Below are 27,500 nucleotides of genomic sequence, written 5' to 3'. Positions count from 1 at the left end.
AAATAAATAAATAATAAATAATAAATAAATAAATAATAAATAATAAATAAATAAATAATAAATACATAGTCTGTTGCAAGAGACACCGTTTCCCTGGTCAGTTCTGCTACTCTGTGTTCCATTAGGGGTCGCTATATGTGATGCACCTGGAACAACAGCTTATAAAGGCTTTTACAGAGCATTCATAAATCAAATGTATTTATATAGCCCTTCGTACATCAGCTGATATCTCAAAGTGCTGTACAGAAACCCAGCCTAAAACCCCCAAACAGCAAGCAATGCAGGTGTAGAAGTATGGTGGCTAGGAAAAACTCCCTAGAAAGGCCAGAACCTAGGAAAAAACCTAGAGAGGAACCAGACTGTGGGGTGGGCCAGTCCTCTTCTGGCTGTGCCGGGTGGAGTTTATAACAGAACATGGCCAAGATGTTCAAATGTTCATAAATGACCAGCAGGGTCCAATAATAATAAGGCAGAACAGTTGAAACTGGAGCAGCAGCACGGCCAGGTGAACTGGGGACAGCAAGGAGTCGTCATGTCAGGTAGTCCTGGGGTATGGTCCTAGGGCTCAGGTCCTCCGAGAGAGAGAAATAAAGAGAGAGAGAATTAGAGAGAGCATACTTAAATTCACACAGGACACCGAATAGGACAGGAGAAGTACTCCAGATATAACAAACTGACCCCAGCCCCCCGACACATAAACTACTGCAGCATAAATACTGGAGGCTGAGACAGGAGGGGTCAGGAGACACTGTGCACTACATACGTAGATCAGGGACTATCGACTGCGGCAGGGGACACATCTCCTGCTGTTGTTGTTGTTGTTGTTGTTTGGTCCACAGGGGCCATTACATGTGTTCTAAAAAGGTAAACTAACAGCAGCTTGTAAAGTGCTTTATAGACCACTGCATAAGGTGCTTCGCAGGTCATTCATAAGCATTGTATGTTTATGTGTGACGTTACACATCTCCTTTGTCAGCTGTTGTTTGTCAGTAGGGAGAACACACGGATGGCGGACGTTAATATACATTTGCTCACATCGTATATAGACTTGTTTATACTGTATTATTGACTGCATGTTTGTTTTACTCCATGTGTAACTCTGTGTCGTTGTATGTGTCGAACTGCTTTGTTTTATCTTGGCCAGGTCGCAATTGTAAATGAGAACTTGTTCTCAACTTCCCTACCTGGTTAAATAAAGGTGAAATAAATTAATAAAAATAAAAAATGTGTAAATTTGCATTTTAAAACGATAACAATGTCTCTGCTGTCAGACTTTCATGTGGGCTATGGTGCCCTGCAATATTTAATATCGTACATAGCGGAGGTTATTGAACCACGTCTGTTCTTCTCCTGCTATTACTGTTAACTCACCTGTTTCTCCTCAGAGATTTGAATCTACAGGTTAGATTACATTTAGCGGTGTGAACGTTTAAAACTTCTTTTAAAACGAAATTGGAATCCTTCATGGTAAGAAAAATCCCTAATGGGAAAAAAAAATGCTTATTTTTTGTTGTTGTTGGTTCACCACAAAATGTAAATCCCAGCTGGCTGTCCTGCTCTTTCTCTTCGCTAACGATGCCAGTGTGTGTGTGTTCAGTCTGTTGCGTGTAGAATGTCCTAGAATATTAATTTAATGGCAAGCCCTGCTTTATGGAGTGTGCAAAGGGTGGCTTACTCCGAAGAATCTCAAATATAAAATATATAGAAAACAACAACATTTTTTTGCTTACTACATGATTCCATACGTGTTATTTCATCATTTTGATGTCTTCACTATTATTATACAATGTAGAAAATAGTAAAAAATAAAGAAAAACCCTTGAGTGAGTAGGTGTGTCCCAAATGTTTGACTGGTACTGTATATTAGTAGGCAGGACAAAATCAGAGACATCGGTAGGAGCAGATCCATGTAATGCATTGTAGGTTAGCAGTAAAACCTTGATATCAGCTACCTGCCTCAACAGGAAGACGGTATCAAAAATACACTTAGGATTGTTTTTATTCTCATCATTCAGGTTGTAAAAGTAGTCTGATCAGGCAGCAGTGAGGTCTGTTCCATACTGCACGGTACTGTCTTTCCAAGCTAGTCAGAAGACTTCCTGTTTGGTGGAGCAGCTGTGAGGTCTGTTCCATACTGTACGGTACCGTCTTTCCAAGCTAGTCGGAAGACTTCCTGTTTGGTGGAGCAGCAGTGAGGTCTGTTCCATACTGAACGGTACCGTCTTTCCAAGCTAGTCGGAAGACTTCCTGTTTGGTGGAGCAGCAGTGAGGTCTGTTCCATACTGCACGGTACTGTCTTTCCAAGCTAGTCGGAAGACTTCCTGTTTGGTGGAGCAGCAGTGAGGTCTGTTCCATACTGTACGGTACTGTCTTTCCAAGCTAGTCGGAAGACTTCCTGTTTGGTGGAGCAGCAGTGAGGTCTGTTCCATACTGTACGGTACCGTCTTTCCAAGCTAGTCGGAAGACTTCCTGTTTGGTGGAGCAGCAGTGAGGTCTGTTCCATACTGTACGGTACTGTCTTTCCAAGCTAGTCGGAAGACTTCCTGTTTGGTGGAGCAGCAGTGAGGTCTGTTCCATACTGCACGGTACTGTCTTTCCAAGCTAGTCAGAAGACTTCCTGTTTGGTGGAGCAGCAGTGAGGTCTGTTCCATACTGTACCGTACTGTCTTTCCAAGCTAGTCGGAAGACTTCCTGTTTGGTGGAGCAGCAGTGAGGTCTGTTCCATACTGTACGGTACCGTCTTTCCAAGCTAGTCAGAAGACTTCCTGTTTGGTGGAGCAGCAGTGAGGTCTGTTCCATACTGTACGGTACTGTCTTTCCAAGCTAGTCAGAAGACTTCCTGTTTGGTGGAGCAGCAGTGAGGTCTGTTCCATACTGTACGGTACCGTCTTTCCAAGCTAGTCAGAAGACTTCCTGTTTGGTGGAGCAGCAGTGAGGTCTGTTCCATACTGTACGGTACCGTCTTTCCAAGCTAGTCGGAGGACTTCCTGTTTGGTGGAGCAGCAGTGAGGTCTGTTCCATACTGTACGGTACCGTCTTTCCAAGCTAGTCAGAAGACTTCCTGTTTGGTGGAGCAGCAGTGAGGTCTGTTCCATACTGTACGGTACCGTCTTTCCAAGCTAGTCAGAAGACTTCCTGTTTGGTGGAGCAGCAGTGAGGTCTGTTCCATACTGCACGGTACTGTCTTTCCAAGCTAGTCGGAAGACTTCCTGTTTGGTGGAGCAGCAGTGAGGTCTGTTCCATACTGTACGGTACTGTCTTTCCAAGCTAGTCAGAAGACTTCCTGTTTGGTGGAGCAGCAGTGAGGTCTGTTCCATACTGTACGGTACTGTCTTTCCAAGCTAGTCAGAAGACTTCCTGTTTGGTGGGGCGCCATTTTCCGTTCCAATTTTCTAGAAGCTTGCTTCAGGACTTTTTATTTTCTGCGTACAAGGCAGTTAGTTTCTTTGCGAGGTGAACTTTAGATCCTCGGTAAGGTGGTTATCTGATTTTTGTACTCTGACGTCCTTGGATGGGTGGAGGGAGTCTGGAAGGGCATCTAGGAATTCTCAAGACAATCTTTGGGTTGTCTGAGAATTTATATTGTGGCTTTTGATAGTCCTTGGTTGGGGTCTAAGAGAAATATTTTGTTGCAAATGTAATAAGATGTTTGTCTGATAGTCCAGGATAAAGCTGAATCAGGAAAGTTACGACTGGGGTTGGATTGAAAACCTACAGGAGGGTATCACTCCAGGACCAGGGTTGGGAGAGAGCCCTGTCCTATCAGATATCTTAGCAACATGTTTATCTAGCCTGCTAGCTAGCATAGTAGCTAATAACGCCACAGATAAAAGGATTAGTGATCACAATCTTTGATATTGACTAATATTTCTCGTTAGATTACACCACTACAGCCACGTTGATGTTAATTGGGGCCTGTTCATAGCGTTTTAAAAATCTATATTCAGGTAACTGCCGAAATAAAGGAAACACCAACATAAAGTGTTTTAATTGGGTGTTGGGCCACCCACCAACAGCCTCCAGAATACCTTCAATGAGCCTTGGCAGAGATTCTATAAGTGTCTTACAGTCTTGTTAGAACACAGAGATGTTTAATTCTGCATTCTATCCTGTCTAGTCATTTAGATTAGATGAGTGGTATGAGCAGTAAGACATCTCTTACAGTCTTGTTAGAACACAGAGATGTTTGATACTGCGTTCTATTGTCTACTCCTTTCATGTCTGTGGTAGTCTTGAGTAATGCATAGGATGTGTTTCCCAGAACAGAACATAAATAGACAGTATGATGTGTCTGGAGGGTGAACTCATCCGTCTTTCTGTCTGTCTCCAGGGAGTGCCAGGGAGAAGCCCATGAACCATGCGACTGCCAGACATGGAAGATGTGGCTGGCTGAAGTTACTGAGATGAGACCCCAGGAATGTAAGCATCTCTACTATTAATGGATTATCGTTTTCTAAAGCAAACCCAGTGTACTTCTCCATGTGTTGTTGTTGTTGTGCATCTCTTGCTCTTTTTACCTCAGTAGACTGTGAATACCACTTCACATATTAAATATGGCTTCTGTCCTTCATTACACATTACAACAATGTCTTTAGACAGAAGCAGAAATGTGGAATCGGTCACAGATGCTCTATTTATGAAGGCCGATCAGTCACCCAAACGGCTTCCTACTGACGGAGCCACAACCCTAAAAATGTTTGTTTCCTGTGTGATGATATGGGCACGTTTCCTTCAGAAATCATATCATCCCCAAAAACAAATCCAGCTGTATCCAAGTCACTGCTGCTAGGCTTGATATCTGCCACCCGTTGATGGACCGTTCAACTTCCTGGACTCCAATCCTTGCCCGTGTCTCAAATGCCAGCCTATTCCCTTTACAGTACACTACTTTTGAACGGAGCCCCTATATAGGGAATAGGTTGCAATTTGGAGCTCAGTCCTTCTCACCTCACCACTTCAGACGCTAGCTACCGGACAACACGTGGTTTCAGACGCTAGCTACAGACAACACCAGGTTCAGGACGCTAGCTACAGGCAACACCTGGTTTCAGACGCTAGCTACAGGCAACACCTGGTTTCAGATGCTAGCTACAGACAACACCAGGTTCAGGACGCTAGCTACAGGCAACACCAGGTTCAGGACGCTAGCTACAAGCAACACCTGGTTTCAGACGCTAGCTACAGACAACACCAGGTTCAGGACGCTAGCTACAGGCAACACCAGGTTCAGGACGCTAGCTACAGGCAACACCAGGTTTCAGACGCTAGCTACAGGCAACACCAGGTTCAGGACGCTAGCTACAGGCAACACCAGGTTTCAGATGCTAGCTACAGACAACACCAGGTTTCAGACGCTAGCTACAGACAACACCAGGTTCAGGACGCTAGCTACAGACAACACCAGGTTCAGGAAGCTAGCTACAGGCAACACCGGGTTTCAGATGCTAGCTACAGACAACACCAGGTTCAGGAAGCTAGCTACAGGCAACACCGGGTTTCAGATGCTAGCTACAGACAACACCGGGTTTCAGACGCTAGCTACAGGCAACACCGGGTTTCAGACGCTAGCTACAGGCAACACCAGGTTCAGGACGCTAGCTACAGGCAACACCAGGTTCAGGACGCTAGCTACAGGCAACACCGGGTTTCAGATGCTAGCTACAGACAACACCGGGTTTCAGACGCTAGCTACAGGCAACACCAGGTTCAGGACGCTAGCTACAGGCAACACCAGGTTCAGGACGCTAGCTACAGGCAACACCAGGTTCAGGACGCTAGCTACAGGCAACACCAGGTTCAGGACGCTAGCTACAGGCAACACCTGGTTTCAGACGCTAGCTACAGGCAACACCTGGTTTCAGATGCTAGCTACAGGCAACACCTGGTTTCAGATGCTAGCTACAGGCAACACCTGGTTTCAGATGCTAGCTACAGGCAACACCTGGTTTCAGATGCTAGCTACAGGCAACACCAGGTTTCAGATGCTAGCTACTGGACAACACCTGGTTTTAGATGCTAGCTACAGGCAACACCAGGTTTCAGATGCTAGCTACAGGCAACACCAGGTTTCAGATGCTAGCTACAGGCAACACCAGGTTTCAGATGCTAGCTACAGACAACACCAGGTTTCAGACGCTAGCTACAGGCAACACCAGGTTTCAGACGCTAGCTACAGGCAACACCAGGTTTCAGATGCTAGCTACAGGCAACACCAGGTTTCAGACGCTAGCTACAGGCAACACCAGGTTTCAGACGCTAGCTACAGGCAACACCAGGTTTCAGACGCTAGCTACAGGCAATACCTGGTTTCAGATGCTAGCTACAGGCAACACCAGGTTTCAGATGCTAGCTACAGGCAACACCAGGTTCCAGATGCTAGCTACAGGCAACACCAGGTTTCAGACGCTAGCTACAGGCAACACCAGGTTCAGGACGCTAGCTACAGACAACACCAGGTTCAGGTCGCTAGCTACAGACAACACCAGGTTCAGGTCGCTAGCTACAGGCAACACCAGGTTCAGGACGCTAGCTACAGACAACACCTGGTTTCAGATGCTAGCTACAGACAACACCAGGTTCAGGACGCTAGCTGCAGGCAACACCAGGTTTCAGACGCTAGCTACAGACAACACCAGGTTTCAGATGCTAGCTACAGACAACACCAGGTTTCAGATGCTAGCTACAGACAACACCAGGTTTCAGATGCTAGCTACAGGCAACACCAGGTTTCAGATGCTAGCTACAGGCAACATCAGGTTTCAGGCAGGAATGAAAGACGTTATTGTTGTGCTTTGAAACCAGTTTCCCTGAGTGCTTTTGTTCAGGCTTTAAAAGCTATCGCGGTTCCATTCTGTTCAGTCAGTGATTTTTCTCAACATAGGGCTCTGGTCAAAACTAGTAGACTATGTGTCCTATGCGCCTTGGTCAAAAGTAGTGTACTACATAGGGAATAGGGTGCCAATTAGGATGCCTTCCAGAGATAAAGACGCAGTGTTTCAGAAGCAGCAATTACCGTCAGGTTGTAATGGGCTATTAGAGACACACACACACACACACACACACACACACACACACACACACACACACACACACACACACACACACACACACACACACACACACACACACACACTTTTTCTTTTTCTCTCTCTCTCTGTCTCTGTCTCTGTCTCTCTCTCTCTCTCTCTTTCTTACTCTTTCTTTTTCTCTCTCTCTCTTTCTTACTCTTTCTTTTTCTCTCTCTCTCTTTCTTACTCTTTTTTTCTCTCTCTCTTTCTTACTCTTTTTTTTTTCTCTCTCTCTCTTTCTTTATTTTTCTCTCTCTCTCTCTTTCTTTCTCTCTTTCTCTCTCTCTCTCGTTCTCTTTCTTGTTCTCTCTCTTTCTCTTTCTCTCTCTTTCTCTTTCTCTCTCTCTCTCTTTCTCTCTCTCTCTCTCTCTTTCTCTCTCTCTTTCTCTCTCTTTCTCTCTTTCTCTCTTTCTCTCTCTCTTTCTTTCTTTCTTTCTCTCTCTCTCTTTCTTTCTTTCTCTCTCTCTCTTTCTCTCTTTTCTCACTCACACAGACACACACACACACACTCTGTAGGTTGTAGGAACACTCTCTGAATGCTGTGGAAGGAGTCGTGTCCCATTAGCTGTGTGTTGTTGTTTTTCCCCCCTGGGAAGTGGCTGGTGTGAGTGAAGCCTTTGAGGATGCAGCCAACTGCTTGTGGTTACTGTCAAACGCCAAACCCTGCGCCAACTGCAAGTCTCCTATTCAGAAGAACGAAGGCTGCAACCACATGCAGTGTGCTAAGGTAGGTAGACCAACAGTGTCTTGGACATCGGGTACAAAATGGCACCCTACTCCCTATATGGTGCACTAATTTTGACCAGAGTCTATGGGGCCCCAGTCAGAAGTAGTGCACTAAATAGAGAATAGGGAGCCGTTTGGGAGGTAACCAGGATATCTATCTGAGGAATGTTATAATTAAGCAATAAGGCCTGAGGGGGTGTGGTATATGGCCAATATACCACGGCTAAGGGCTGTTCTTAAGTACGACGCAACGTGGAGTGCCTGGATAAAGCCTTTAGCTGTGGTATATTGGCCATATATCACTAACCCCCGAGGTGCCTTATTGCTTAATTATAAACTGGTTACCAACTTAATTAGTCCACATACCCGTGGTATACGGACTGATGTAGAACGTCCGTCAGCCAATCAGCATTCATGGCTGGAACCACCCAGTTTATAATGTTAGATACTCCAGGGAATGTATTTGAGCACCTAGAGTTATCTGGAAAATGCTGTTTTGTTACGGTCAGGGGAAAAGTAGGGCAACTCTCTGATGGTGTGGAGCTCTAAGGGTCTAATCACATTCAACCCTTCTGAAACTCGGATCTGTCTTTTGTATACAGGGCTTTCTGGAAGTATTCAGGCCCCTTGACTTCTTCCACATTTTTTTTTTACGTTACGTTACTTATTCTAAAATGAATTACATTTATTTTTTCCCTCATCAATCTACACGCAATACCCAATAATGACATCACAATACCCCATAATGACATCGCTGTACCCCATAATGACATCGCTGTACCCCATAATGACATCGCTGTACCCCATAATGACATCGCAATACCCCATAATGACATCGCTATACCCCATAATGACATCGCAATACCCCATAATGACATCGCTATACCCAATAATGACATTGCTATACCCCATAATGACATCACAATACCCCATAAGCATAAGCGACCCTAAGCACACAGATAAGACAATGCAGGAGTGGCTTCGGGACAAGTCTCTGAATGTCCTTGAGTGGCCCAGCCAGAGCCCGGACTTGAACCCAATCGAACATCTCTGGAGAGACCTGAAAATAGCTGTGCTGTGACGCTCCCCATCCAACCTGACAGAGCTTGAGAGGATCTGTAGAGAAGAATGGGAGAAACTCCCCAAATACAGGTGTGCCAAGCTTGTAGCGTCATACCCAAGAAGACTTGAGTCTGTAATCGCTGCCAAAGGTGCTTCAACAAAGTACTGATTAAAGGGTCTGAATACTTATGTAAATGTGATATTTCCGTTTATAAAATTTGAACTACATTTGCGTAAAAAAAACAACAACTGTTTTTGATGTCATTATGAGGTATTGTGATGTCATTATGTGTTATTGTGATGTCATTATGTGTTATTGTGATGTCATTATGAGTTATTGTGTGTAGATTGACAAGGAGTAAAAAAAAAACAGTTTAATTTAATTTTAGAATAAGGCTGTAACCTAACGAAATGTAGAAGAAGTGAAGAGGCCTGAATGCTTTCTGAATGTACAGTACCTTCAGAATGTATTCATACCCCTTGACTTATTCCACATTGTTGTATTAGAGCCTGAATTCAACATGGATTAAATGTTGTTCTCACCCCTCTACACAAACTACCCCTTATTGACAAAGTGAAAACATGTTTTTAGAAATGTTTGCAAAATTGATTGCAAATTAAAAAAAATTTTTTTACATTTGATATTTCTACAAGTATTCATGCCCCTCAGTCACATAGTAGAATCACCTTGGCCAGAGATTACAGCTGTGAGGCTTTCTGGGTAAGTCTCTTTAGACCTTTGCACACCTCGATTGAACAATATTTGCACATTATTCTTTAAAAAATAATTCTTCAAGCTCTGTCAAGTTGGTTGGTAATCATTGCTAGATAGTCAGTCAAGTTTTGCCGTAGATATTCAAGCTGATTTTTAAGTCAAAACTGTGACTAGGCTACTCCCAACAGCCATTGAAAACATGTCTCACGTTGTCACATTCAACACAACCTGAAATGAGAGAAGAGATCTGTCACGAGACCTAAATCACATCCACGAGGACTGTCCTGCTGTCGCTGAAAGAGATGAATGGCTATGTTGAGAGTAGAGAGACACGGGCCTTGGGGACTGTCGTCAGCTCTGTACTAGCCTGAGGGCTGTAGTGACAGGCCTGTTGTCCTACATGATGTTGTAGTGACAGGTCTGTTGTCGTGACAGGCCTGTTGTACTACATGATGTTGTACTACATGATGTTGTAGTGACAGGTCTGTTGTAGTGACAGGCCTGTTGTCCTACATGATGTTGTACTACATGATGTTGTAGTGACAGGTCTGTTGTAGTGACAGGCCCTTTGTCCTACATGATGTGGTAGTGACAGGTCTGTTGTAGTGACAGGTCTGTTGTAGTGACAGGCCTGTTGTCCTACATGATGTTGTACTACATGATGTTGTAGTGACAGGTCTGTTGTAGTGACAGGCCTGTTGTCCTACATGATGTTGTACTACATGATGTGGTAGTGACAGGTCTGTTGTAGTGACAGGTCTGTTGTAGTGACAGGTCTGTTGTAGTGACAGGTCTGTTGTCCTACATGATGTTGTAGTGACAGGTCTGTTGTACTACATGATGTTGTAGTGACAGGTCTGTTGTCCTACATGATGTTGTAGTGACAGGTCTGTTGTAGTGACAGGTCTGTTGTAGTGACAGATCTGTTGTCCTACATGATGTTGTAGTGACAGGTCTGTTGTAGTGACAGGTCTGTTGTAGTGACAGGTCTGTTGTAGTGACAGGTCTGTTGTAGTGACAGGTCTGTTGTCCTACATGATGTTGAAGTGACAGGTCTGTTGTCCTACATGATGTTGAAGTGACAGGTCTGTTGTCCTACATGATGTTGTAGTGACAGGTCTGTTGTAGTGACAGGTCTGTTGTAGTGACAGGTCTGTTGTAGTGACAGGTCTGTTGTAGTGACAGGTCTGTTGTACTACATGTTGTTGTAGTGACAGGTCTGTTGTAGTGACAGGTCTGTTGTAGTGACAGGTCTGTTGTACTACATGATGTTGTAGTGACAGGTCCGTTGTAGTGACAGGTCTGTTGTACTACATGTTGTTGTAGTGACAGGTCTGTTGTAGTGACAGATCTGTTGTACTACATGATGTTGTAGTGACAGGTCTGTTGTACTACATGATGTTGTAGTGACAGGTCTGTTGTAGTGACAGGTCTGTTGTACTACATGATGTTGTAGTGACAGGTCTGTTGTACTACATGATGTTGTAGTGACAGGTCTGTTGTAGTGACAGGTCTGTTGTAGTGACAGGTCTGTTGTACTACATGATGTTGTAGTGACAGGTCCGTTGTAGTGACAGGTCTGTTGTACTACATGTTGTTGTAGTGACAGGTCTGTTGTAGTGACAGATCTGTTGTACTACATGATGTTGTAGTGACAGGTCTGTTGTACTACATGATGTTGTAGTGACAGGTCTGTTGTAGTGACAGGTCTGTTGTACTACATGATGTTGTAGTGACAGGTCTGTTGTACTACATGATGTTGTAGTGACAGGTCTGTTGTACTACATGATGTTGTAGTGACAGGTCTGTTGTAGTGACAGGTCTGTTGTACTACATGATGTTGTAGTGACAGGTCTGTTGTACTACATGATGTTGTAGTGACAGGTCTGTTGTAGTGACAGGTCTGTTGTAGTGACAGGTCTGTTGTAGTGACAGGTCTGTTGTAGTGACAGGTCTGTTGTAGTGACAGGTCTGTTGTAGTGACAGGTCTGTTGTACTACATGATGTTGTAGTGACAGGTCTGTTGTACTACATGATGTTGTAGTGACAGGTCTGTTGTAGTGACAGGTCTGTTGTACTACATGATGTTGTAGTGACAGGTCTGTTGTAGTGACAGGTCTGTTGTACTACATGATGTTGTAGTGACAGGTCTGTTGTACTACATGATGTTGTAGTGACAGGTCTGTTGTAGTGACAGGTCTGTTGTACTACATGATGTTGTAGTGACAGGTATGTTGTAGTGACAGGTCTGTTGTCCTACATGATGTTGTAGTGACAGGTCTGTTGTAGTGACAGGTCTGTTGTAGTGACAGGTCTGTTGTAGTGACAGGCCTGTTGTCCTACATGATGTTGTAGTGACAGGTCTGTTGTAGTGACAGGTCTGTTGTAGTGACAGGTCTGTTGTAGTGACAGGCCTGTTGTACTACATGATGTTGTAGTGACAGGTCTGTTGTAGTGACAGGTCTGTTGTAGTGACAGGTCTGTTGTACTACATGATGTTGTAGTGACAGGTCTGTTGTACTACATGATGTTGTAGTGACAGGTCTGTTGTAGTGACAGGTCTGTTGTCCTACATGATGTTGTAGTGACAGGTCTGTTGTAGTGACAGGTCTGTTGTACTACATGATGTTGTCGTTCTCTGTCTCTCTCTGTTACTCTCTCTCTTCTCTCTCTCTTTGTTACTCTCTCTTCTCTCTCTCTCTCTGTTACTCTCTCTCTTCTCTCTCAGTCACTATATACTATAGATTATATTGAGTGCCATCCAAGTCCTGTCTCCTCAGGACAACAGTGATTTCAGCAGTTGGCTTTGTGTTTTAGTTTCCTTTTTACATTGTCAACACACAGCCTGCAAAGCATTGTTTCTAGTTGGCATCACCGAAGGCTGAATAAGACAGTAAATCATGTTGAAAGGTAGTTTGGTGTTTTTTACCTCTCGTCGGGACGTTTCCTCTCAGATGGATAGATCTGTATGTCGTGTGTAAACGGATGGAGTGACTCCCTGGTGGCAGATCAAGAGAACACATGGAGGACCATTGATTAGTTTTAAACCTCAGGGGGAAAACTCTTGTTCAGTCCGCGTTCCAGCAACTTCTTGAGCTTCAGGCCAGCTACCCATTTACATTACATTTACATTTAAGTCATTTAGCAGACGCTCTTATCCAGAGCGACTTACAAATTGGTGAATTCACCTTCTGACATCCAGTGGAACAGCCACTTTACAATAGTGCATCTAAATCATTAAGGGGGAGGGGGGGGGGGGTGTGAGAAGGATTACTTATCCTATCCTAGGTATTCCTTGAAGAGGTGGGGTTTCAGGTGTCTCCGGAAGGTGGTGATTGACTCCGCTGTCCTGGCGTCGTGAGGGAGTTTGTTCCACCATTGGGGGGCCAGAGCAGCGAACAGTTTTGACTGGGCTGAGCGGGAACTGTACTTCCTCAGTGGTAGGGAGGCGAGCAGGCCAGAGGTGGATGAACGCAGTGCCCTTGTTTGGGTGTAGGGCCTGATCAGAGCCTGGAGGTACTGCGGTGCCGTTCCCCTCACAGCTCCGTAGGCAAGCACCATGGTCTTGTAGCGGATGCGAGCTTCAACTGGAAGCCAGTGGCCACAGACCGTCTTTGGCCGGCTCCCTTATGGGTCCCAGGCTTTAGAGGTTAGGGCCTTGGTATGTCCTGCTACTGACCTTTAGTCATGTCAGAGGTTAGGGCCTTGGTATGTCCTGCTACTGACCTTTAGTCATGCCAGAGGTTAGGGCCTTGGTATGTCCTGCTACTGACCTTTAGTCATACCAGAGGTTAGGGCCTTGGTATGTCCTGCTACTGACCTTTAGTCATGCCAGAGGTTAGGGCCTTGGTATGTCCTGCTACTGACCTTTAGTCAGGCCAGAGGTTAGGGCCTTGGTATGTCCTGCTACTGACCTTTAGTCATGCCAGAGGTTAGGGTCTTGGTATGTCCTGCTACTGACCTTTAGTCATGCCAGAGGTTAGGGCCTTGGTATGTCCTGCTACTGGCTGACTACCTTTAGGGCCTTGGTATGTCCTGCTACTGACCTTTAGTCATACCAGAGGTTAGGGCCTTGGTATGTCCTGCTACTGACCTTTAGTCATGCCAGAGGTTAGGGCCTTGGTATGTCCTGCTACTGACCTTTAGTCATGTCAGAGGTTAGGGCCTTGGTATGTCCTGCTACTGGCTGACTACCTTTAGGGCCTTGGTATGTCCTGCTACTGGCTGACTACCTTTAGGGCCTTGGTATGTCCTGCTACTGACTGACTACCTTTAGGGCCTTGGTATGTTCTGCTACTGACTGACTACCTTTAGGGCCTTGGTATGTCCTGCTACTGACTGACTACCTTTAGGGCCTTGGTATGTCCTGCTACTGGCTGACTACCTTTAGGGCCTTGGTATGTCCTGCTACTGGCTGACTACCTTTAGGGCCTTGGTATGTCCTGCTACTGACTGACTACCTTTAGGGCCTTGGTATGTCCTGCTACTGGCTGACTACCTTTAGGGCCTTGGTATGTCCTGCTACTGGCTGACTACCTTTAGGGCCTTGGTATGTCCTGCTACTGACTGACTACCTTTAGGGCCTTGGTATGTCCTGCTACTGGCTGACTACCTTTAGGGCCTTGGTATGTCCTGCTACTGACTGACTACCTTTAGGGCCTTGGTATGTCCTGCTACTGGCTGACTACCTTTAGGGCCTTGGTATGTCCTGCTACTGGCTGACTACCTTTAGGGCCTTGGTATGTCCTGCTACTGGCTGACTACCTTTAGGGCCTTGGTATGTCCTGCTACTGGCTGACTACCTTTAGGGCCTTGGTATGTCCTGCTACTGACTGACTACCTTTAGGGCCTTGGTATGTCCTGCTACTGGCTGACTACCTTTAGGGCCTTGGTATGTCCTGCTACTGACTGACTACCTTTAGGGCCTTGGTATGTCCTGCTACTGACTGACTACCTCCTCTTCCCTCTCTGCAGTGTAAGTATGACTTCTGCTGGATCTGTCTGGAGGAATGGAAGAAGCACAGCTCGTCTACTGGAGGTTACTACCGCTGTACCCGCTATGAGGTCATCAACCAGGTGGAGGAGCAGAACAAAGACATGACTGTGGAGGTGTGGAGTACACACTCACTCACTCACTCACTCACTCACTCACTCACTCGCACACACACACTGCACACACACACCAAACACACACCACACACACACACACACACACACACACCACACACACACACACACCACACACACACACACCACACACACATTCGCACCACACACCACACACACACACACACACCACACACACACACACACCACACACCCACGCACGCACACACACACACACACACACCACACGCACGCACGCACACACACACACACATAGATATATATATACAGTGTTTTTACAATGTACAAATGGTTAAAGGACACAAGATAAAGTATATAAGCATAGATATGGGTTGTATTTACAATGGTGTCTCAGAGAGAAACTCAGTGACAGTGCACCTCCATCACAAGATGCCCAGAGGGTCATCAACATGTTGTTACTGTACTTCTGCAGGTCACCTTTGTCCTGTGTTATATTGCTGTTCTCCTCTCACCAAGACCAGCCCTGCCAGGGAGAGATGAGAGACTGAGAGGCAATAAGAATCGGTTGTTTTGTCATTGCTGGCAGAGGACACTGTGGCTGGCTGAATCGACACCCTATCTCCTATCCCCCATAGACTCTGGTTAAAAGTAGTGCACTATATAGGGATTATGATACCCTATCACCTATCCCCCATAGACTCTGGTTAAAAGTAGTGCACTATATAGGGATTATGACACCCTATCACCTATCCCCCATAGGCTCTGGTGAAAAGTAGTGCACTATATATGGATTATGACACCCTATCTCCTATCCCCCATAGGCTCTGGTTAAAAGTAGTGCACTATATAGGGATTATGATACCCTATCACCTATCCCCCATAGGCTCTGGTTAAAAGTAGTGCACTATATATGGATTATGACACCCTATCTCCTATCCCCCATAGGCTCTGGTTAAAAGTAGTGCACTATATAGGGATTATGACACCCTATCACCTATCCCCCATAGGCTCTGGTTAAAAGTAGTGCACTATATAGGGATTATGACACCCTATCTCCTATCCCCCATAGGCTCTGGTTAAAAGTAGTGCACTATATAGGTAATAGGATGCCGTTTGTGATTCACTGTGAGTCTAGAGACTAGAGCAGGGTGGGGAAACATCAGGAGGACTAGAGCAAGGTGGGGAAACATCAGGAGGACTAGAGCAGGGTGGGAAAACATTTAGTCTGGAGGGCCACATAGGGAAGACTAGAGCAGGGTGGGGAAACATTTAGTCTGGAGGGCCACATAGGGAAGACTAGAGCAGGGTGGGGAAACATTTAGTCTGGAGGGCCACATCAGGAGGACTAGAGCAGGGTGGGGAAACATTTAGTCTGGAGGGACACATAGGGAAGACTAGAGCAGGGTGGGGAAACATCAGGAGGACTAGAGCAGGGTGGGGAAACATCAGGAGGACTAGAGCAGGGTGGGGAAACATTTAGTCTGGAGGGCCACATTGGGAAGACTAGAGCAGGGTGGGGAAACATCAGGAGGACTAGAGCAGGGTGGGGAAACATTTAGTCTGGAGGGCCACATTGGGAAGACTAGAGCAGGGTGGGGAAACATCAGGAGGACTAGAGCAGGGTGGGGAAACATTTAGTCTGGAGGGCCACATTGGGAAGACTAGAGCAGGGTGGGGAAACATCAGGAGGACTAGAGCAGGGTGGGGAAACATTTAGTCTGGAGGGCCACATTGGGAAGACTAGAGCAGGGTGGGGAAACATCAGGAGGACTAGAGCAGGGTGGGGAAACATTTAGTCTGGAGGGCCACATTGGGAAGACTAGAGCAGGGTGGGGAAACATTTAGTCTGGAGGGCCACATCAGGAGGACTAGAGCAGGGTGGGGAAACATTTAGTCTGGAGGGCCACATCAAGAAGACTAGAGCAGGGTGGGGAAACATTTAGTCTGGAGGGCCACATAGGGAAGACTAGAGCAGGGTGGGGAAACATTTAGTCTGGAGGGCCACATCAGGAGGACTAGAGCAGGGTGGGGAAACATTTAGTCTGGAGGGCCACATATGGAAGACTAGAGCAGGGTGGGGAAACATTTAGTCTGGAGGGCCACATTGGGAAGACTAGAGCAGGGTGGGGAAACATTTAGTCTGGAGGGCCACATTGGGAAGACTAGAGCAGGGTGGGGAAACATTTAGTCTGGAGGGCCACATCAGGAGGACTAGAGCAGGGTGGGGAAACATTTAGTCTGGAGGGCCACATCGGGAGGACTAGAGCAGGGTGGGGAAACATTTAGTCTGGAGGGCCACATAGGGAGGACTAGAGCAGGGTGGGGAAACATTTAGTCTGGAGGGCCACATTAGGAGGACTAGAGCAGGGTGGGGAAACATTTAGTCTGGAGGGCCACATAGGGAAGACTAGAGCAGGGTGGGGAAACATTTAGTCTGGAGGGCCACATATGGAAGACTAGAGCAGGGTGGGGAAACATCAGGAAGACTAGAGCGGGGTGGGGAAACATTTAGTCTGGAGGGCCACATCAGGAGGACTAGAGCAGGGTGGGGAAACATTTAGTCTGGAGGGCCACATCAGGAGGACTAGAGCAGGGTGGGGAAACATTTAGTCTGGAGGGCCACATCAGGAGGACTAGAGCAGGGTGGGAAACATTTAGTCTGGAGGGCCACATAGGGAAGACTAGAGCAGGGTGGGGAAACATTTAGTCTGGAGGGCCACATCAGGAGGACTAGAGCAGGGTGGGAAACATTTAGTCTGGAGGGCCACATAGGGAAGACTAGAGCAGGGTGGGGAAACATTTAGTCTGGAGGGCCACATAGGGAGGACTAGAGCAGGGTGGGGAAACATTTAGTCTGGAGGGCCACATAGGGAGGACTAGAGCAGGGTGGGGAAACATTTAGTCTGGAGGGCCACATTAGGAGGACTAGAGCAGGGTGGGGAAACATTTAGTCTGGAGGGCCACATAGGGAAGACTAGAACAGGGTGGGGAAACATTTAGTCTGGAGGGCCACATAGGGAGGACTAGAGCAGGGTGGGGAAACATCAGGACGACTAGAGCAGGGTGGGGAAACATCAGGAGGACTAGAGCAGGGTGGGGAAACATTTAGTCTGGAGGGCCACATAGGGAGGACTAGAGCAGGGTGGGGAAACATCAGGAGGACTAGAGCAGGGTGGGGAAACATCAGGAGGACTAGAGCAGGGTGGGGAAACATCAGGAGGACTAGAGCAGGGTGGGGAAACATCAGGAAGACTAGAGCAGGGTGGGGAAACATCAGGAAGACTAGAGCAGGGTGGGGAAACATCAGGAAGACTAGAGCAGGGTGGGGAAACATCAGGAGGACTAGAGCAGGGTGGGGAAACATTTAGTCTGGAGGGCCACATAGGGAGGACTAGAGCAGGGTGGGGAAACATTTAGTCTGGAGGGCCACATCAGGAGGACTAGAGCAGGGTGGGGAAACATTTAGTCTGGAGGGACACATCAGGAGGACTAGAGCAGGGTGGGGAAACATTTAGTCTGGAGGGACACATCAGGAGGACTAGAGCAGGGTGGGGAAACATTTAGTCTGGAGGGCCACAACAGGAGGACTAGAGCAGGGTGGGGAAACATCAGGAGGACTAGAGCAGGGTGGGGAAACATTTAGTCTGGAGGGCCACATCAGGAGGACTAGAGCAGGGTGGGGAAACATCAGGAGGACTAGAGCAGGGTGGGGAAACATCAGGAGGACTAGAGCAGGGTGGGGAAACATCAGGAGGACTAGAGCAGGGTGGGGAAACATCAGGAGGACTAGAGCAGGGTGGGGAAACATCAGGAGGACTAGAGCAGGGTGGGGAAACATTTAGTCTGGAGGGCCACAACAGGGGGACTAGAGCAGGGTGGGGAAACATCAGGAGGACTAGAGCAGGGTGGGAAACATTTAGTCTGGAGGGCCACAACAGGAGGACTAGATCAGGGTGGGGAAACATCAGGAGGACTAGAGCAGGGTGGGGAAACATCAGGAGGACTAGAGCAGGGTGGGGAAACATCAGGAGGACTAGAGCAGGGTGGGGAAACATCATGAGGACTAGAGCAGGGTGGGGAAACATTTAGTCTGGAGGGCCACATCAGGAGGACTAGAGCAGGGTGGGGAAACATTTAGTCTGGAGGGCCACATCGGGATTTAGACAGTCAACGTTGGGCCCATACTTTTTGGACCGATTTTGTTTTCTAAATAAATTTACGGGCCTGAAATAGGGCAGTTATTTGAACATGTCTGTTATAATTCATATAAATATATAGGTCCGTTATAATTTATAAAAATATATAGGTCTGTTATAATTTATATACATTTATAGGTCCGTTATAATTCTTATAAATATTTAGGTCTGTTATAATTCACATAAATATATAGTTCTGTTATAAGCTAAATAAACGGAAAGGTCCATTATAATTTATATGAATATATAGGTCCATTATAAGCTATATGTATGTATAGTGTTTTAAAAAAGATCTATATTTTTATTTAGTCAAACCTCCCAGATCGAGCCGTAGTTTACCCAACTCTGGGCTAGAGGTAAAACTCACTGTCTGACAGGGAACTATCAGGGTACTGAGTTTAGACACCAGAGGTAACAGGGAACTATCAGGGTACTGAGTTTAGACACCAGAGGTAACAGGGAACTATCAGGGTACTGAGTTTAGACACCAGAGGTAACAGGGAACTATCAGGGTACTGAGTTTAGACACCAGAGGTAACAGGGAACTATCAGGGTACTGAGTTTAGACACCAGAGGTAACACTGTCTGACAGGGAACTATCAGGGCACTGAGTTTAGACACCAGAGGTAACAGGGAACTATCAGGGTACTGAGTTTAGACACCAGAGGTAACACTGTCTGACAGGGAACTATCAGGGTACTGAGTTTAGACACCAGAGGTAACACTGTCTGACAGGGAACTACCAGGACACTGAGTTTAGACACCAGAGGTAACAGGGAACTACCAGGGTACTGAGTTTAGACACCAGAGGTAACAGGGAACTATCAGGGTACTGAGTTTAGACACCAGAGGTAACACTGTCTGACAGGGAACTACCAGGACACTGAGTTTAGACACCAGAGGTAACACTGTCTGACAGGGAACTATCAGGGTACTGAGTTTAGACACCAGAGGTAACACTGTCTGACAGGGAACTATCAGGGTACTGAGTTTAGACACCAGAGGTAACACTGTCTGACAGGGAACTATCAGGGTACTGAGTTTAGACACCAGAGGTAACAGGACACTATCAGGGTACTGAGTTTAGACACCAGAGGTAACACGGTCTGTCTCGTCTTCTTGTCATTGCAGGCTGAGAAGAAGCACAAGGGATTCCAGGAACTGGACCGCTTCATGCATTACTACACCCGCTTCCAGAACCATGAACACAGCTACCAGGTAAATACTGGACCCGCTTCCAGAACCATGAACACAGCTACCAGGTAAATACTGGACCCGCTTCCAGAACCATGAACACAGCTACCAGGTAAATACTGGACCTGCCTCCAGAACCATGAACACAGCTACCAGGTAAATACTGGACCTGCTTCCAGAACCATGAACACAGCTGCCAGGTAAATACTGGACCCGCTTCCAGAACCATGAACACAGCTACCAGGTAAATACTGGACCCGCTTCCAGAACCATGAACACAGCTACCAGGTAAATACTGGACCCGCTTCCAGAACCATGAACACAGCTACCAGGTAAATACTGGACCCGCTTCCAGAACCAATAACACAGTTACCAGGTAAATACTGGACCCGCTTCCAGAACCATGAACACAGCTACCAGGTAAATACTGGACCTGCCTCCAGAACCATGAACACAGCTACCAGGTAAATACTGGACCCGCTTCCAGAACCATGAACACAGCTACCAGGTAAATACTGGACCCGCTTCCAGAACCATGAACACAGCTACCAGGTAAATACTGGACCCGCTTCCAGAACCATGAACACAGCTGCCAGGAAAATACTGGACCCGCTTCCAGAACCATGAACACAGCTACCAGGTAAATACTGGACCCGCTTCCAGAACCATGAACACAGCTACCAGGTAAATACTGGACCCGCTTCCAGAACCATGAACACAGCTACCAGGTAAATACTGGACCCGCTTCCAGAACCATGAACACAGCTACCAGGTAAATACTGGACCCGCTTCCAGAACCATGAACACAGCTACCAGGTAAATACTGGACCTGCCTCCAGAACCATGAACACAGCTACCAGGTAAATACTGGACCCGCTTCCAGAACCATGAACACAGCTACCAGGTAAATACTGGACCCGCTTCCAGAACCATGAACACAGTTACCAGGTAAATACTGGACCCGCTTCCAGAACCATGAACACAGCTACCAGGTAAATACTGGACCTGCCTCCAGAACCATGAACACAGCTACCAGGTAAATACTGGACCCGCTTCCAGAACCATGAACACAGCTACCAGGTAAATACTGGACCCGCTTCCAGAACCATGAACACAGCTACCAGGTAAATACTGGACCCGCTTCCAGAACCATGAACACAGTTACCAGGTAAATACTGGACCCGCTTCCAGAACCATGAACACAGCTACCAGGTAAATACTGGACCTGCCTCCAGAACCATGAACACAGCTACCAGGTAAATACTGGACCCGCTTCCAGAACCATGAACACAGCTACCAGGTAAATACTGGACCCGCTTCCAGAACCATGAACACAGCTACCAGGTAAATACTGGACCCGCTTCCAGAACCATGAACACAGCTACCAGGTAAATACTGGACCCGCTTCCAGAACCAATAACACAGTTACCAGGTAAATACTGGACCCGCTTCCAGAACCAATAACACAGTTACCAGGTAAATACTGGACCCGCTTCCAGAACCATGAACACAGCTGCCAGGTAAATACTGGACCCGCTTCCAGAACCATGAACACAGCTACCAGGTAAATACTGGACCCGCTTCCAGAACCATGAACACAGCTACCAGGTAAATACTGGACCCGCTTCCAGAACCATGAACACAGCTACCAGGTAAATACTGGACCCGCTTCCAGAACCATGAACACATCTACCAGGTAAATACTGGACCCGCTTCCAGAACCATGAACACAGCTACCAGGTAAATACTGGACCTGCCTCCAGAACCATGAACACAGCTACCAGGTAAATACTGGACCCGCTTCCAGAACCATGAACACAGCTACCAGGTAAATACTGGACCCGCTTCCAGAACCATGAACACAGCTACCAGGTAAATACTGGACCCGCTTCCAGAACCATGAACACAGCTACCAGGTAAATACTGGACCTGCCTCCAGAACCATGAACACAGCTACCAGGTAAATACTGGACCCGCTTCCAGAACCATGAACACAGCTACCAGGTAAATACTGGACCTGCCTCCAGAACCATGAACACAGCTACCAGGTAAATACTGGACCCGCTTCCAGAACCATGAACACAGCTACCAGGTAAAAACTGGACCCGCTTCCAGAACCATGAACACAGCTACCAGGTAAATACTGGACCCGCTTCCAGAACCATAAACACAGCTACCAGATAAATACTGGACCTGCCTCCAGAATCACGAACACAGCTACCAGGTAAATACTGGACCCGCTTCCAGAACCATGAACACAGCTACCAGGTAAATACTGGACCTGCCTCCAGAACCATGAACACAGCTACCAGGTAAATACTGGACCCGCTTCCAGAACCATGAACACAGCTACCAGGTAAATACTGGACCCGCTTCCAGAACCATGAACACAGCTACCAGGTAAATACTGGACCCGCTTCCAGAACCATGAACACAGCTACCAGATAAATACTGGACCTGCCTCCAGAATCACGAACACAGCTACCAGGTAAATACTGGACCTGCCTCCAGAATCACGAACACAGCTACCAGGTAAATACTGGACCCGCTTCCAGAACCATGAACACAGCTACCAGGTAAATACTGGACCCGCTTCCAGAACCATGAACACAGCTACCAGGTAAATACTGGACCCGCTTCCAGAACCATGAACACAGCTGCCAGGTAGGAACTGGACCTGCCTCCAGAACCATGAACACAGCTACCAGGTAAATACTGGACCTGCCTCCAGAACCATGAACACAGCTACCAGGTAAATACTGGACCTGCCTCCAGAATCATGAACACAGCTACCAGGTAAATACTGGACCCGCTTCCAGAACCAATAACACAGTTACCAGGTAAATACTGGACCTGCCTCCAGAACCATGAACACAGCTACCAGGTAAATACTGGACCCACTTCCAGAACCATGAACACAGCTACCAGGTAAAAACTGGACCCGCTTCCAGAACCATGAACACAGCTACCAGGTAAATACTGGACCCGCTTCCAGAACCATGAACACAGCTACCAGGTAAATACTGGACCTGCCTCCAGAACCATGAACACAGCTACCAGGTAAATACTGGACCCGCTTCCAGAACCATGAACACAGCTACCAGGTAAATACTGGACCCGCTTCCAGAACCATGAACACAGCTACCAGGTAAATACTGGACCCGCTTCCAGAACTACCAGATAAATACTGGACCTGCCTCCAGAACCATGAACACAGCTACCAGGTAAATACTGGACCCGCTTCCAGAACCAATAACACAGTTACCAGGTAAATACTGGACCTGCCTCCAGAACCATGAACACAGCTACCAGGTAAATACTGGACCCGCTTCCAGAACCATGAACACAGCTACCAGGTAAATACTGGACCCGCTTCCAGAACCATGAACACAGCTGCCAGGTAGGAACTGGACCTGCCTCCAGAACCATGAACACAGCTACCAGGTAAATACTGGACCCGCTTCCAGAACCAATAACACAGTTACCAGGTAAATACTGGACCCGCCTCCAGAACCATGAACACAGCTACCAGGTAAATACTGGACCCGCTTCCAGAACCATGAACACAGCTGCCAGGTAAATACTGGACCCGCTTCCAGAACCATGAACACAGCTGCCAGGTAAATACTGGACCTGCCTCCAGAACAATGAACACAGCTACCAAGTAAATACTGGACCTGCCTCCAGAACCATGAACACAGTTACCAGGTAAATACTGGACCTGCCTCCAGAACCATGAACACAGTTACCAAGTAAATACTGGACCTGCCTCCAGAACCATGAACACAGTTACCAGGTAAATACTGGACCTGCCTCCAGAACCATGAACACAGCTACCAGGTAAATACTGGACCTGCCTCCAGAACCATGAACACAGCTACCAGGTAAATACTGGACCTGCCTCCAGAACCATGAACACAGCTACCAGGTAAATACTGGACCTGCCTCCAGAACCATGAACACAGCTACCAGGTAAATACTGGACCTGCCTCCAGAACCATGAACACAGCTACCAGGTAAATACTGGACCTGCCTCCAGAACCATGAACACAGCTACCAGGTAAGTAGGGCAGAGCTGGGTTTGTTTAACTGTCAGGTAGCGTTAGTGAGTCCTGGTGTTTAACTGTCATGTAGCTTTAGTAAGTCCTGGTGTTTAACTGTCATGTAGCTTTAGGAAGTCCTGGTGTTTAACTGTCATGTAGCTTTAGGAAGTCCTGGTGTTTAACTGTCATGTAGCTTTAGTAAGTCCTGGTGTTTAACTGTCATGTAGCGTTAGGAAGTCCTGGTGTTTTAACTGTCATGTAGCTTTAGGAAGTCCCAGTGTTTAACTGTCATGTAGCTTTAGTAAGTCCTGGTGTTTAACTGTCATGTAGCGTTAGGAAGTCCTGGTGTTTTAACTGTCATGTAGCGTTAGGAAGTCCTGGTGTTTAACTGTCATGTAGCTTTAGGAAGTCCTGGTGTTTAACTGTCATGTAGCTTTAGGAAGTCCTGGTCTTTAACTGTCATGTAGCTTTAGGAAGTCCTGGTGTTTAACTGTCATGTAGCTTTAGGAAGTCCTGGTGTTTAACTGTCATGTAGCTTTAGGAAGTCCTGGTGTTTTAACTGTCATGTAGCTTTAGGAAGTCCTGGTCTTTAACTGTCATGTAGCTTTAGGAAGTCCCAGTGTTTTACTGTCATGTAGCTTTAGTAAGTCCTGGTGTTTTAACTGTCATGTAGCTTTAGGAAGTCCTGGTCTTTAACTGTCATGTAGCTTTAGGAAGTCCTGGTGTTTCACTGTCATGTAGCTTTAGGAAGTCCTGGTGTTTAACTGTCATGTAGCTTTAGGAAGTCCTGGTGTTTAACTGTCATGTAGCTTTAGGAAGTCCTGGTGTTTAACTGTCAGTTAGCTTTAGTAAGTCCTGGTGTTTAACTGTCATGTAGCTTTAGGAAGTCCTGGTGTTTAACTGTCATGTAGCTTTAGGAAGTCCTGTAGTGGGACCTCACCTTGTCTGTCCTTCCATCTAGCTGGAGCAGCGCCTGTTGAAGACAGCCAAAGACAAGATGGAGCAGCTGAGCAGAGCCTTGAGTGGACGTATGTGGATATCTGCGTCATGTCAATGTTTTTTTTTTTCAACGTTTTGTTCCATTTTTAGTTTTGCGGACAGCCATTTTCAAATAAATAGACCAACACACAGACTGAAATCAGTGGAGATGTATTAAAGACACTGTTAAACTACTTGAAATATATCACTTTTTTCTTTTTCCTTCTGAATGTGATATGACGAGTCGGTGTGAATGAGAGCGGGAGAAATCCTTATCCCTGATCTCTTCTTCTCTCTCAGGAGACGGAGGCCCACCGGACACGACGTTCATTGAAGACGCTGTACTGGAGCTGCTGAAGACGCGTGGCATCCTCAAGTGCTCTTACCCCTACGGCTTCTTCCTGGAGATCAAATCCACCAAGAAAGAGATTTTTGAACTTATGCAGGTACGGACGGAGAGAGGATTATATAAAACATCTGAAATGGCTTGTCAAAAAAAAACAACTTCTTCTCAAACACTGAGGTTTTTAAAACCGACTTCCTCTCAAACACTGAGGTTTTTAAAACCGACTTCCTCTCAAACACTGAGTTTTTAAAACCGACTTCCTCTCAAACACTGAGTTTTTAAAACCGACTTCCTCTCAAACACTGAGGTTTTAAAACCGACTTCCTCTCAAACACTGAGGTTTTAAAACCGACTTCCTCTCAAACACTGAGGTTTTAAAACGGACTTCCTCTCAAACACTGAGTTTTTAAAGCCGACTTCCTCTCAAACACTGAGGTTTTAAAATAACAGATCTTGTTGTGAGGAACCATTTTTTACCCTCTTCGTTAATGACTTCCTCACACGGCTGGCCCGTTCATTAGGCACGGTTAGGCATTCGCCTATGGCGGCAGATTGAAGAGGGCCCTGCTTCCTCATGGTTTAAAAATATACAGCTATACAGAGATACCTTGTCCTCTACAGTTGATAGACTTTTTGTTTGGCCTCTTCCTGTCTGTGTGTAGTCAGATTGAAGAGGGCCCTGCTTCCTCATGGTTTAAAACTATACAGAGATACCTTGTCCTCTACAGTTGATAGACTTTTTGTTTGGCCTCTTCCTGTCTGTGTGTAGGCAGATTGAAGAGGGTCGGCCCTGCTCCCTCATGGTTTAAAACTATACAGCTAAGAGATACCTTGTCTTCTACAGTTTATAGACTTTTTGTTTGGCCTCTTCCTGTCTGTGCGTAGACTGACTTGGAGATGGTGACAGAGGACCTAGCTCAGAAAGTCAACCGTCCTTACCTCCGAACTCCCCGGCATAAGATCATCCGAGCGGCCTGTTTGGTGCAGCAGAAGAGACAGGAGTTCCTGGCCTCCGTCGCCCGGGGGGTGGCCCCCAGCGACTCCCCAGAGGCCCCTAGACGCAGGTGGGGAACCCCTGACCCCTCACAAACCCTTTCAATCCCCCAAATCAATCAATTGCAGATGAAGGTCACCCCCATTGTGTTTTCTCGTGCAGTTGCTGTGTTCTGTTCTCTCTCTCCACTAATTGAAGTGTTTTAATAATATGACAGAATAACTGTTGTTACGTTCTACTTTTTGTATTTCTAGTTTTGGAGGTGGAACGTGGGACTGGGAGTATTTGGGCTTTGCATCTCCTGAGGTAAGTAAATGTCTAGCTAGCTGTTGTAGTTTTGAATATCGAGCTAACTGTTGTTGTAGTTCTGAATATCGAGCTAGCTGTTGTCGTTCTGAATATCGAGCTAACTGTTGTAGTTCTGAATATCGCGCTAACTGTTGTTGTAGTTCTGAATATCGAGCTAACTGTTGTTGTAGTTCTGAATATCGAGCTAACTGTTGTTGTAGTTCTGAATATCTAGCTAGCTGTTGTTGTAGTTCTGAATATCGAGCTAGCTGTTGTTGTAGTTCTGAATATCGAGCTAGCTGTTGTTGTAGTTCTGAATATCAAGCTAACTGTTGTAGTTCTGAATATCTAGCTAGCTGTTGAAGTTCTGAATATCTAGCTAGCTGTTGTAGTTCTGAATATCTAGCTAGCTGTTGTAGTTCTGAATATCTAGCTAGCTGTTGTAGATCTGAATATCTAGCTAGCTGTTGTTGTAGTTCTGAATATCTAGCTAGCTGTTGTAGTAGTTCTGAATATCTAGCTAGCTGTTGTAGTTCTGAATATCTAGCTAGCTGTTGTAGTTCTGAATATCTAGCTAGCTGTTGTTGTAGTTCTGAATATCTAGCTAGCTGTTGTAGTTCTGAATATCTAGCTAGCTGTTGTAGTTCTGAATATCTAGCTAGCTGTTGTTGTAGTTCTGAATATCTAGCTAGCTGTTGTAGTAGTTCTGAATATCTAGCTAGCTGTTGTAGTTCTGAATATCTAGCTAGCTGTTGTAGTTCTGAATATCTAGCTAGCTGTTGTTGTAGTTCTGAATATCTAGC

General features: G+C 46.4%; 1 protein-coding gene across 4 annotated transcripts in view; it reads left to right on the top strand.

The window, feature by feature from the left end:
* The window catches only part of LOC135520987 (ankyrin repeat and IBR domain-containing protein 1-like), a 99,583-nt gene that overhangs the window by 55,527 nt on the left and 16,556 nt on the right, over nt 1-27,500 (top strand). For all 4 annotated transcript variants that reach the window (XM_064946872.1, XM_064946874.1, XM_064946873.1 and 1 more), the window contains 8 exons: nt 4,331-4,419; nt 7,664-7,794; nt 14,545-14,679; nt 19,986-20,072; nt 25,053-25,119; nt 25,370-25,515; nt 26,301-26,479; nt 26,664-26,715. In XM_064946872.1, coding sequence (XP_064802944.1) covers nt 4,331-4,419; nt 7,664-7,794; nt 14,545-14,679; nt 19,986-20,072; nt 25,053-25,119; nt 25,370-25,515; nt 26,301-26,479; nt 26,664-26,715 — 886 coding nt within the window. The remainder of the gene's footprint in view (nt 1-4,330; nt 4,420-7,663; nt 7,795-14,544; nt 14,680-19,985; nt 20,073-25,052; nt 25,120-25,369; nt 25,516-26,300; nt 26,480-26,663; nt 26,716-27,500) is intronic.

The sequence above is a fragment of the Oncorhynchus masou genome, chromosome 29 (genome assembly GCF_036934945.1).
Source record: "Oncorhynchus masou masou isolate Uvic2021 chromosome 29, UVic_Omas_1.1, whole genome shotgun sequence".
Classification (NCBI taxonomy): Eukaryota; Metazoa; Chordata; class Actinopteri; order Salmoniformes; family Salmonidae; genus Oncorhynchus; species Oncorhynchus masou.
Note: the sequence above shows the minus strand (reverse complement) of the source record. Positions and strands in the feature narration are given on the sequence as shown.